This window comes from Erpetoichthys calabaricus, chromosome 7 (assembly GCF_900747795.2).
Source record: "Erpetoichthys calabaricus chromosome 7, fErpCal1.3, whole genome shotgun sequence".
Taxonomy (NCBI): domain Eukaryota; kingdom Metazoa; phylum Chordata; class Cladistia; order Polypteriformes; family Polypteridae; genus Erpetoichthys; species Erpetoichthys calabaricus.
In genome coordinates this window covers 139,279,189-139,293,081 of record NC_041400.2, presented here as the reverse complement: position 1 = coordinate 139,293,081, position 13,893 = coordinate 139,279,189, and the positions used below count along the sequence as shown (strand labels likewise).

Genomic DNA, 13,893 nt, shown 5'->3' with positions numbered 1-13,893 from the left:
GTGAACTTGAGACTGGCTTAGATTTTGATGCAACTTTTCCTACTCTTTCTGACACCCTTGTTTTCCTGCTCATGCTAAAAGATAAACAACACTACTGCCAGCATAGCACTGTCTCAGATGTCCATCTCTGGCAATGGACGAGACCCTCTCTACTTATGGGTTATAACAGTAAACAATAGATAGATAGATAGATAGATAGGATAGATAGGATAGATAGATAGATAGATAGATAGATAGATAGATAGATAGATAGATAGATAGATAGATAGATAGATAGATAGATAGATAGATAGATAGATAGATAGATAGATAGATAGATAGATAGATAGATAGATACTTTATTAATCCCAAGGGGAAATTCACAAAGGCAAACAAATGACACAAATTCAGTGTTTGCAGACTTGTAAAACAATGAAGTAAGCTATTTTGCTTGTCCTGCTAACTGCTCGTTTTTGAGATCATGCCTCTCTGTTAGCACAGTATGTCATATTAATAGGAAGATGTCCCTTGTCCTTCGAAGCATTGAAACAGTATATACATTTTATTTCGAAATTAACAAATGGAGCAATTTGTACCACCGCCGACGTAGACAAGACAAACAGAAACTTTGTTTGAGTCTTGCCTCAGTGTTTATTTGCTTCCAGTCCTCCCACATTCCACAGTCCTCCACGCATAACTGTGGATGTGTGTGAGACCACCTCCTCAATCCAAGACACTGAACTGCATGCAAAAAGGACAGATACTTGAACTGATGGACATCAAACGATCAAGTGATCATTACAATCAGAAAATGAATTCAAAGCCTCCATTCATTTAATTGTCTTAAATAATGCAGGACACTATTAATCATATTATATTTTCTTTTCATCTTACAAAAATGTGACAATAGAATGATTACACCTCATTTGACTGGTAACATTATTTCATTTTCAAACCATGCACAAATCTGTTTCTGAGGTAATTCTTATAATGAGATAAAAATGGTATTAACACAAGCCTGTTTGTGCGTGTGTTTCTTTCTTTTTTTTTTTTTAAATCACAAATAAAATTGCTGTACTCCTTCGTAGAATTGAAGAATTTACATACATGACCTCTGCAATGTTTCCTTTTGAAATGTGTTGATGTGATGCATCACCGTTCTTAGCCATTTTTATATGTAGCTTCATTCATATTTTCATTATGTATTATTGTGCCTTTCGAAGTAATATGTCTACTTGCAGTCATATATGAGTGCAATACCAACCTTCTTGGTACTTTCAATACTGTAAAGCTAGTACCATTACATTTTTGCAAATTTGGTACCTAATTAGTAGAGAAATATAAGTTTTTGTAACATCTCTAATAATGAGTTTAAAAAAGTATGATACAAAAACAAGATTTAGGATGTCAAAATTTGCTACATCATATTCACTATACCTTTAAAATGGTTTAACAAATAAAATAAAAATTTAGTGATCTAAATCATGTAAATGTTTAAGCAATTTTTGCACTTTTACCTTCATTTACAGATATCTTGGCTTTTATCATTAAATAGCAATTAACATTAGACGTACCTATGGAAAGTCTCTCTAAAACTACAGAAAAATCAAAGACCACAGTCACCTGCAACACAGGTACTTTCAAACTACTAATCACTATCCCCACCCTTCCCCCCTCTATATTATTATATCACACTTCATAAATAATTCTAAATACTATTCCAATATACCTGGCCACATGTTGTTAGTCACTGATCTGATATTTTCCCTATTTTCAAGGCACTTGTAGTCTACTATTTCTTTCAATCTTAGCTCTACCACCAGTATTTTTTCAGGCCATGACAGTTAAAAGCATCCAACTCAACATAATACTGTATTCATTGTGCATCACTTAAAAAACTTCCAGTGTTCCTAAAGACCCATGTTCCAAAAATACTTAGTATTGAAGGTCAATTTTGGACTCAACTAACCATAGAATTTCCATCAACTTGGTATGAGAATCTCCAACATACCTTCTAGTAAGGTGTAGTTTAGACTTCTTGCAAACTTTTTTTGACAGTTTTTGTTTTACCACTCTGACTCATCCCCTCTTATTTTAGCCATGAAAGACAAAATCCTTTAGAACTGATAGAATCATTTTGAATGTCTTAATGACTACTCTCTTTGTTATTGGGATGGTAGAGTTCAGAGGATCTCTCGATCTATACCAAACCATAGATATGCCATATTTTGTTCATTTAACAGAGACTATGCTATTTTGGGGGAAAAGAATGCCTTATTCTGTATCTGTTATTCTGTAACTTGTTTCCCCATATAATGTATCATATAAATGAGCAAATATATACAGAATCTCTATTTGTTTAATATTTTTGCCTCAATTAATTTATATTACTTTAAAAAATCAATTTGAATGGTTTTCTTATAATTATCAATTATTTAAAAAATCCTTTAAACATATCAAGATTCAATACTTTACATGTGATACTACATGCCTACTGTTATTAAAACTTATCAAAGCTTTAGTCTCAAATTTTAATAACCTCTGGATCAATAGTGTTTTCAGAGGTTAATAAAGGGAACTAATATCATTTATACTTAAAACAAAAGTAATCAAAAACTTTACAATACTATATTGGCATTTACAAATGAAGTATACTCTGGACTTGGTTTTAAGCAGCCCGGCTATTTTACAGAAACATGTAAAAGAAAGCTGTTGTGTTTGCCAGACAAAACAATGTGTGGTAATTTTATAAGATCATAAACTACCTTCAATATTCTTTGCAGGCTTGTAAGAGTCGGCTTTGACAATCATTTTTATAAGGTTCATACACTGGACAATGAATCTTTCAAACAGTATTCCCTTTCCAGCTTCCGTGAAAACATAGCTGACAGCAAATTCAAGGGATCTTTGAATTAATGGTATGAAAGATACTGGATGATAATCCAACAAATCCAATAACTGTAATGAAAAAAAAACATGAGTGACTGTTATTAAACAAAGTTCGGCGATAAAAAGAAAATTAACAAATTTGTACATAGTTAGAATAATGAAAAAAAATTCTGTAATGATATGGAGCATGTCTTCCTTTCCTTTCCAAAGTTAACATATCCTAAATAATTCAAGAAATTAATATGGAGTAACCACTTTAGAAAGCTTTACTTTACAGTGATCTTCTACAATAAACATGATTAAAAGGCTCTTTACAACATGCAGAGATATAGAGTAAAATTAATTACATACAATTTCAAGGCTATGGAGTTAGTATACAAAACCTTCAACTCCAACTCCTCAATTTATGGTACCACCAATTCTGACTCTTCTATTTGTAGTTAGACTAATATATTTACAACATTGATTGAAAACACACAACACAGAAGACAAACTGCCAAGATCACTGCCAGCATGAATCATCAGGCTACATTTTAGTATTCTAACCTGGGAAGGTTCAGGTTTAAAGGCTATAGCAATTTTGTTGTGGCTTACAAACACTGAGTAACATTAAACTTAAGACTAAACTTACAAAATTAAAACAAAAGCTATATTTTTAATAAAAGTTTAGAAGAAAAAAACTATTTAATTGAATCACAATAAGTGAAATTGGAAATTTTAGCACATTACAATTTTCATTTAGTCGGAGTCGGTATGTCTTTACCAATTCCGACTCCAGTAAAGCCAATAATTGCTTCCAACTCCAACTCTGACTTCAACTTCACAAATCCAACATCACAGTCCTGGATATTTTGGCCAGTTTCAATGATTTGCTCATGCTTGAAAAATTAGTTGAAATCATGGAATAGACTACCAATCCTCTGGTTTAGGGTGTAACATCTAAGCTAAAAATTCAAAATGCAATCAAACCATTAAATCTGTTTTAAAAAGACACTAGTCACCCACTTATAAGATGCTAATACACATTGTGCAGGTAATTAGTCATCTAAGCTAAAAATTCAAAATGCAATCAAACCATTAAATCTGTTTTAAAAAGACACTAGTCACCCACTTATAAGATGCTAATACACATTGTGCAGGTAATTAGTCATCAGCTTTAGAAGGCTATAAGTCTATTTTTGGTTCTTCCTTGTTTTTTGATGTTGTTTTAAGGATGATCTCGCTTTATTTTCTCAGTTCTTAAGATTGCTGTGCTATCATGATGTCACTATAGTGACGTGTTTCTTTTGTACTTGGCACTGATGTGTGATATAACAACACTCAACTGTTTTATACAAAATGTGCTTAGAAACTCAGACACCATTACTAACTTCAGATATTATCAGTTAGCTAAATTCTGTTTTGTGACTTCTCCTAAAACTAATTTTGCTAGAATTTGGCTGCTTTTGTAATCCATTTTGCCTTGGGTTTCCAACTTTCACACATGGGTCGATATGCTCCAAAGATTAGCAGGAAACAGCAGCATAAGCACATACTCATGTCTAACGTCATAGGAATCACGGCGGAAAGCAATCTCTGGTGGGCTTTACAATAAGGCCTATGTTACCAACTCATGGACCTGTTAAAGTATACATATGAATCTTGATCATTGTTGTCAGTGGCGGTTCGTAGGTAAAATTAGTGGGGGTGCTGCTCCAGAAAATTTTTAGCCTTTGTTTTAAAATTCTGTAAAAGAAAACAAACATGTATAAAAAGAAAATTTATTCAGAAACCGAAAAAAAAAATGAATCAAATAGAATAGCTGGAAGCCGGATAATAATCTGATTCTACACATTATCACATTCAAGAATATGGTACACGGTTTGTAAGCACAACACACGCGGAGTAAAAAAAAAAAACAAAAAACACTACCTTCCACCAGCACGCCAGGGTCGGCACTGCGGGAGCGACAGTGCTCTCTCTCCCTCGCAGCCTCGCACGCAGCTTCCTATGTGTGCATGCACACAACAGCCAAACACCACACCGTTGGAACAGTGAAAAGCACAGTTCCATACAAAGATTTTTGTATCTTTTTCATAAACTGGGGGATGGCTACTGACATTAAGCTTAAGGATTATATATTGTACAAGTATAAAGAAAGAACTAAAGAAAAAAGGACTCATTATATTAAATGTTATCAATAATATCAAGTGGAAATAGGGGGTGCTGCAGTTCCACAGTGCCTATACGCGAGCCGCCACCGATTGTTGTGTTACAAAAAGTATGATGACCAAATGGCGGGTTTTGTGCTTCCTTCCTTTAATGTTTTCTGTGGTGTAACACATTTTGTGTACGTCTAAAGCACTGTGTTTTTAAATTCTACCAAATTAAAGAAACACAACTACTAGAAACTGATGTGATATGCATTGAAGAATATACAGTGTATGGTAAAACTGGCAAACTTCATTGACATTATGAACTTTAATGAGCAGTGAATTGTTAACACTGAATAGTAACATTTTTTAGCTCTCACATTTACTTCAAGTCACTAACAAATTACAAATACACAGTACCTGTTTGGATATTGCTTTCTTTGAAGCACTAGCTGGTCAAATAGCTTGTTTAGTGGCATAAACTGAAGTGAGAAGGAAAATAACAGCACTAACAATCTTCTGACTTACACTGCAACACCTAAGCTACTTAACAATGGTTCATGTGATTAAGACATTTTTGTAAGATTTATTTTTATCTTATATGAAACAGTGAAAAATACTGCTATAAGCATCATGAGAAGAGAAGAGTAGGTGGTTAATTTTGAATTAATGCGATCTTCTTGTACATAAAAAAAGAAAATGAGATGGCTTAACCTTTACTGTAATGTAGAGTGTCTATAGTGCTTGATGGAGAATGAAAAACTGACATTGAAAGAGTTAACATTGATTTTTTTTATATTTGCTGTGGGCTAAATACTAAACAAATAAAGATTCTTTTTTATTACTTAAAAATTGTGGAAAACCCAAAAATACTACAAGTAAGAACATTCTTTAAAGATACACTGATAAGTTAGACTGTTTTCAACCACTAACACTGTTCATTCTGGGGGTTGCTACAGACTACACAGGAAGAACAAGTAAAATAATGAACATTTTATTTATTTATTTTTCTTTAAACAAGTAAAATTATGAACATTTTATTTATTTATTTTTCTTTAACAGTTTGTTGCTCACAGTCTGTCCCCTGTGTGCATCAAACCTGTGGTGATATTTATTCAATTTATTCAACTTTGGCCCCATTTATCTGAGCAGTGAAATTTACATTTGTTGGTTATGAAACTGGTCCTATCTTCCTCTTTAAATGTACTGTTTTACCTTTCCCACACTCTTGTCTTTTCTCCGTGGATCCAGAGCTACTTATTGTTATGCATACGAGGGATGCATCTACAGTGCATCCGGAAAGTATTCACAGCGCATCACTTTTTCCACATTTTGATATGTTACAGCCTTAAGCCAACATGGATTAAATTCATTTCTTTCCTCAGAATTCTACACACAACACCCCATAATGACAACATGAAAAAGGTTTACTTGAGGTTTTTGCTCAATACTTTGTCAATGCACCTTTGGCAGCAATTACAGTCTCAAGTCTTTTTGAATATGATGCCACAAGCTTGGCACACCTATCTTTGGCCAGTTTCGCCCATTCCTCTTTGCAGAATCTTTCAAGCTCCATCAGGACAACTCTGTGAATGTTTGAGTGGCCCAGCCAGAAACCCAGACTTGAATCCGATTGAACATCTCTGGAGAGATCTTAAAATGGCTGTGCACTGACGCTTCCCATCCAACCTGATGGAGCTTGAGAGGTGCTGCAAAGAGGAATGGGTGAAACTGGCCAAGGATAGGTGTGCCAAGCTTGTGGCATCATATTCAAAAAGATTTGAGGTTGTAATTTCTGCCAAAGGTGCATCGACAAAGTATTGAGCAAAGGCTGTGAATACTTATGTACATGTGATTTCTCAGTTTTTTTATTTTTAATAAATTTGTAAAAACCTCAAGTAAACTTTTTTCACATTGTTATTATGGGGTGTTGTGTGTAGAATTCTGAGGAAAAAAATGAATTTAATCCATTTTGGAATAAGGTTGTAATATAACAAAATGTGGAAAAAGTGATGCGTTGTGAATACTTTCCGGATGCACTGTATTGAATATAAAACAGAAAGAGAAAATAACGACACAGCTGAAGGAAATGTGGCTGAAAAACATTGTGTTTCTTGTTAATTAGTACGCTGTATTTACTAATGTCGCTCAAGTCAGAGCAGTAAGCTATATATAGTATTATAATGTTCTGCCATAATGAGAATATCATGGGCCGCCACTTGGTTTTCAAGTTACGGACACGTGCATATAGAAACGTGTCATGAGCACGAGGCGGCTATGCAGTGTCCGCAACGGAAGTGGCCATCCGCCATGCATAAGATACCATATTGACACTGGTGGGCGAAGGGGCCACCGATTCATTCTCTGCCCAGGGCCACCCCTAGCCCAGAGCCGCCCCTGGCAGGCTACACTACTGGCTGGGCTGCTGAGACTGGCCACTGGGCAGAACTGACCATCACGAGTAGTAATAGCTTGCATATTTTCACGTTTTTTTTGCTCTAGTTTTATGTAATTTTGTGCTAGTATTGTAACGAACAGTTAGTGCAGACTACAGCTGAAGATCTGAAGTGGACGCGAGAAGTTGGTGAGTTGTTTATTAACAAATTTTTGCGATTTTGAGTTTGTAAAATTAGTGTAGGTCATGGGGCTTTTTTCATATCGGCTTATTTTGCAATATAAACTTTGAAGTAAACTTAGTAAAGTAAACTTTGATTTTTGGAGGATTTGTTTTCTAACTTATATTACTGGGCAATGAATTCAGTGAGCGTTTTCGTGATTTCAGTTCACACGAACAGGACTTTGCGCTGTTTACGTCACCATACTCTTACAACGTTGAGAATGCGCCTGAGAATATCCAAATGGAATTGATTGAACTGCAGTCAGATTCTATTCTGAAGGCAAACTACAACGAAGTTGGTGTGCCAGGCTTGTATGCTTACCTGCCACCCTCATATGCACAGATCCGTAAGTTGGCATCGAGAGTACTGTCTATGTTCGGAAGCACTTACCTTTGTGAGCAATTGTTTTCATTAATGAAAGCTACCAAAACCCCACATCGCTCAAGACTTGCTGTCGAGCACCTTTCATCCCTCATAAAAGTTGCAGCTGCACAAGATTTCAAGCCTGATATTGACGAACTGGTTACTAACAAGAGATGCCAAGTGTCGGGACAAAAGAAATAGATCTCACACTGTAAAACTCCTACTGTATACAAGCAATGAATATAACATAATGAATATAATATAATAATATAAGGACCTAGCTAAGAGGCTAAGACTAATTGTACGCAGTTGTACGGAGATTGTATGGAAATAAATTGCTTTTCTTTAAACTTTAAGTGTTACATTTTTTAAAGTTTTCAGTATTGGAAAGAAAGCTACAGTAACTTTGTATAATAGTATTTGTTACAGTGCGGCCCACTGACGCATGTATGGCAGTCAAAGCGGCCCACCAATGGTAGTGAGTTCCTTGACATGCCTGCTGTATACAGCACAAGGCACTTCATTTTTAGTTGAAGTAGACAGCATACACTTTTCCAACTAAAGCCTTATCAACACGTCAACAGCCTTAAAAGTGGTATCAGTTTTCCAGCAACCTGAACTTCTTCTATTATAGTTCCATTTTTTAACTCTACTCCTCTCTTATATCCGATTTTCATTAAACTTCAAAAAGTTTTCATAATAAAATGTAACTATAAATACCATTTTGTTTACCTGACCCATTAAATTTCTTCAACACTCTTGGTACACAGAATAAATCCAAGAAAACAAAGTAAACAAAAATGGTGGTGTTACGTCAAAGAAGAATACATGGACAAAGGGTCAAAGCAAAGCAAAAATAATGTTACCTGGAATCCCAGCATTCCAGAACAGAATTTTCAGGTTCCCTTAAAAGGTCAGGTCTACCAGGAAGTATTCATGCTTCATGCATTAACAAGGCAAAACGGTTCTAGGCCTACATTAGAGTTTAAATGCTAATTCACAACTTTACAGGAGCAAAGAAAAAAACAAATAACTGCCTTGGAGCATATGCTGCCTTTATCATTTTGAAAGTGTCCCAGCCTTTAGCCAATACATCAATACAAGTCAACCTGTACCATTAAAGCCTGATATCCCAGCATACGCTAAGATGCCTAACCACTGCAGGAGCACTGGTTGTTCCTGCACCATACTGGCCCCTGAGGTCCCACATTAACAAATGACAGACTTCTCTTGTTTTCAGAGTTGTGTTTCCTCTTTCTTTCTGTGGGGCCTGTCCCAGCCCTGCCCTTACTGGTGCTGTTCTAAGACCTGCCATCTTATTGCCTGCCCTAATGACTTAAATAAAATAAATGCTATTCTTTTAATTTCATATTGTACTTAATGCTGCCTCTGTCATTCTGAGGGTAAAATAGTACTTACAATTTTTGTATATAATATGATGGTTTTCTCCAGCTTTTCTCTGCAGTTGTGTTCTGGAATAACGTGTGTGCCTAAAAAAATTAAATAAAGTAATAATATTTTCCATGGAATTAAAAGGTAAAAATATACATTCAGACTTGCTTAAATATCCATTAATATATATTTTGACTTTAACAAGAAAAAAAATATTTATTTAGTTGAATTATATAAAACTATATTAAATGACAAAACAGTTTTGCCTTTTTTGGCTATTACTCTATGCACAGTACAGCAGATGGTTATTAACAGATGGCAAAAGAAAGCTAACAGCAAAACGTGAGTTTATTGATGTGTAATATGAAAGAAAACTTTGTAATTATTTCTGGTTTTCTCTACTATGCAAAGATAATAATCATATGTACATGTACGGAAGTGAGAGTGAAGCTTGTAACTAGAAGTTTTGAGTTCAATGTTGAAGTTAACAACCTATTCAGGTATCATTAAAGGTTTTAATTTATCTCTGCAATTGAACAATTGTCTAATCTACCAAAAAATACAGCATTTAGTTAACAAACACCTATTTCTTGTTTCTTTTGGATACTAACCTACATCAACACTGACAATCTGATTTGCAGAGTTCCTTCTGTTGAAATGACTTTAAGTATGCAATTCTCTTGACCGTGCTTAAGCTACTTTCCTCTCCTCTATCCTTACTCTTCTGATATTCCATCGGTTTTTGAGATAGTAAAACATTTTCTCTGTTGAACTCTTTTATCTATTAAATTGGAATCTGGGTTATATGCTAGACTGGTTCATGTCTAAATTGCCCTTTTGTCTGTCATGACACTACTCATTCTGCTCAGGAACCATTCCAGAGATACAGTATGTCTAATTAATTGGTATGAGGGTCTCTATTCACTCACCATTGTGTTCCAAAGTACGCACATCTTTCACAGGTTCTTTTAACAACTTTATACAGACATGATTGTTATTTCATTTTCTTTCAATAATCCCCAAGTTTTCAACTACGACATCCAGTTACATCTCTGCAAAACTCTAACACTAAACTTCAAGTCTGAACTCGTCTTACTGTTAACTTCTTGTTCCAAAGATCTGTACCTACATAACATACTTGATAACAGCACCTGCACACCATTACTCACATGTAATCAAGTCAATTATTCATTTAATTCTTTCTTCTCAACATCCAATATAATGCAACACATCCATACTACAAATTACACTGAGTTGTTATTAACCTATCAACCACTGACAAACTTCTACTATTTTTGTATTTTATCAGATAGTCTTAGAATAACTACTGTGATTACTTTTTTGTGATCAGTAACACAAAGTTCAATGAGCATTTCTGCAATGTCAGGCCTTTTGTAAATGTAAGCTTCAAGTGATACAATGATTTTTGCAATATTCAAAGTGAAAATTTGAAATTTGTAGCAAGACTTTTTTCAGCTAATTTTACGGAAACTGTTTTTAAATGAGAGGGCAGATTGTCTGAGGTGGTATGACTACATGTTTAAATGTTACCATTACACTAGCTCACTGTATTATTTCTTGAAAAGACAGATCTATGCAACAAAAAGGGACACACCTGGAAAGAATTCTTTCATCCCTTAACAAGCTCTTCAATTGTTTATTTCACTTTAATTGTTTATCTTTGAACATGGTTGAAATAAGTGGTGAAATTGACCTGTTCACATTACAAACAAGCCCATGATATTCAGGCCCATTTTTTCACTTACCTTCTACTGAGATGGGTTCTTCTGTTAGCAATTTACTAATTTTGTTCCCTTTACTGGTTTTATTTTTACAGCGGTATTTGCTAAGCCTCATGTTCCCTGAGGTAGGGTCAGTGATTCTACTCAACCACAAAGGATATAAAAAGGTTTTTCTTCTTTGCTTTTTCATACAATATTTGTTTTCACTTTCTGTATCAGTTTCACTGTGTAGCAGTCTCAGAGTTGGTATGGGTTTTATTCACTTCTATCACTTATGTTGGTTGGTTGTTATACTATACATTTATTATAGTTACACAGATTTCAATTTTTCAATAAAGATTGTAGTTACATTCATTATTATGTTTGTGTATTTTACAGTAATTGAGACACAGGGTCTTTGTGAGGGTAGAGTATTAATTTTCTTTAAGTTGTTACACTTGTAAATTACAACTACTATTATTTTTGCTAAATGCTACCTACCTTTTCTTTTTGTTTTTACTCTACATTTTTTTTGTATATACTAGGTGGCACAGTAGTAACGCTGCTGCTTTGCTGTAAGGAGATTGTGGTTTTGTTTCCCGGGTCCTCCCTGCGTGGACAGCACTTTGAGTAGTGAGAAAAGCGCTATATAAATGTTTTCTTTACTAGTAGACACACAATTGTAGTATCCTAACGTCCTGTAGAAGGCTGTGTCTCCCCTGAAAAGTGTAGGCTATTTAAAGAATGGAATACTACATTTAAGAAAATTTCTGGATACTTCCTTTATTTATATCAATACCGACCATACCTCCCAGCAGTGCGACGTTTTCTCCTACAACAAATGTGCATATGCAAATGTACTTAAGATTTCTTTGTCATGCTTGATTGCAAATGTGAATCATTTATTTAGGAAGATTTTCTCTTATAATTTCACTTTGTGCTATGTTTAAGCATACCGTTTCAGTATTCTTTGCCTTTATATAAATGTATGGTATGATACATTGCTCTAATTACATGTTATTATACGGACTTAAAAAATTATTTTATTGCTTGGTTACATTGTGTCCATAAGAAGTACTTATGAACTCTTTCAAATCACATCAATTGTTTTCTCTGCCGCCAAGAAAATCTCCACATACGACATACTGTTCTACTCATCTTGATGTCCAGTTATGCAAGATGTCAAGCTTTTGGGGATCTCCCCTACTTTTTGCCATCTAGACTCGAAAACCACACATTTTGTAGGCCATTCTGGACCACATTTTGTTCACCCTTATAATAAAGAGTACTTTACCAGTACTACAACAAGAATAACGAAGTTGTGCATGCCACATCATGTGTCTCCAGGGGATCTCCCATAATCCATTCTGGACCACATTTTGTGCACCCTTATAATAAAGAGTACTTTACCAGTACTACAACAAGAATAACTTGAAGTCGTGCATGCCACATCATGTGTCTCCAGGGGTTCTCCCGTAATGGGAAATAAGGAAGCAACGTTTTCTAAAAAAAGTGGAGATCAGTAATACAGGTAAGTGGGGAGTCATTTTATGCTTTATTTAAGGTTTTAACAACTCTTCTTGGTTATTATGTACTTCTTATCTCTTAATGTAAACCAACTACATTCTTTATAAACACCCTGAATTATGGCAGCTTACACAAATTCAGACTTTTTTAGTTTTTGATTATTGATTATTGTTTCTGAATCACTTATTATTTACATCTGCTCATATACTCCAAGGTTATTATTAATTGTACATTATAGGATGTTGGTGATATGGAGTTCATACTAATGCAGTAACACACCTCATTTCAATAATCAAGAAGTGTGTCAGTGTGGCAAAGGCATGCAGAGTTAAGGCACATGGATGGTGGCTTAGTTCTCACTTCTATCCCAATTAATCTATGTTGCAATATTATTGTAAGGGGAAAAGAGCCAAAAGTAAAATATAGATGCATAAAGACAAAACCTGTAGAGACATGTTTATCTTTTTTTGGCCTTCTGCATATGTATTTAGGCACATTTTTAAGCTGCTCTTTTATGAGCTTTATGCAGCTTCACATGTAGTGCTGCTCCAGAGACATAAATATTGAAAAATCAGGACAGACTTTTGATGCATTGTTTGATGAGTGACATTTGTTTGGCAGGAGAATATTTTGTGTTTAACATCAATTTGGTCAGCATGTCAACCACACTGCACTGTTTTTCAGACAGAATTAGACTACTGCCTTACAGCTATGGCACACCATGTTAACTCACCAACAGTATGCATAAAGTACTGAAGGAGGAAGAAAAAAACAAGCTCTGAAACAAACAGTAGGCACTCTCCCACGACACGTTTTTCAGGAAGTTTCAGTTTAAATGGTTGTATCTACTGTTGACTAAACTTTAGTAACATTCAAAATAGGTATTATTCATTTTATTGAATATAATTAAAGTATGTTTTAACATACTGTATTTTATGCTGAAAACACTGTACCATTATTGTCTTTCTAGTAAGAGTACCCATATCAGTATTCAGTTTTAACCTACAATATTAAATAAGTACTCAGTATTAGTGCATTACTAGCATATAGTACATGAAATTGTTTTAAGTTACAATTGAAATCTTTGTCCATGGTGTGTGGAGAATGTTCGTAATGCATGTTATACTTTTACAGAGTAAATGTCACTGGAAAATTAAAAAGGGTATAATATATAAATTAATTTGACTTACAGCATTCCAAAAATTGTTTCAGCCTTCCAAATATTGCACTGAGAAATTCCTGTTGTAAAAATAATAATAATATTAATAGTAA

General features: G+C 34.5%; 1 protein-coding gene across 1 annotated transcript in view; it reads right to left on the bottom strand.

Annotated features, from left to right (window-relative positions):
* ipo11 (importin 11) overlaps window positions 1-13,893 on the bottom strand; it is a 311,838-nt gene that overhangs the window by 192,323 nt on the left and 105,622 nt on the right. The window contains exons 8-10 of the mRNA XM_051929691.1: window positions 13,812-13,860; window positions 9,401-9,471; window positions 2,745-2,937 (exon numbers count right to left, since the gene is read on the bottom strand). Of these exons, the coding sequence (XP_051785651.1) occupies window positions 2,745-2,937; window positions 9,401-9,471; window positions 13,812-13,860 (313 nt within the window). The remainder of the gene's footprint in view (window positions 1-2,744; window positions 2,938-9,400; window positions 9,472-13,811; window positions 13,861-13,893) is intronic.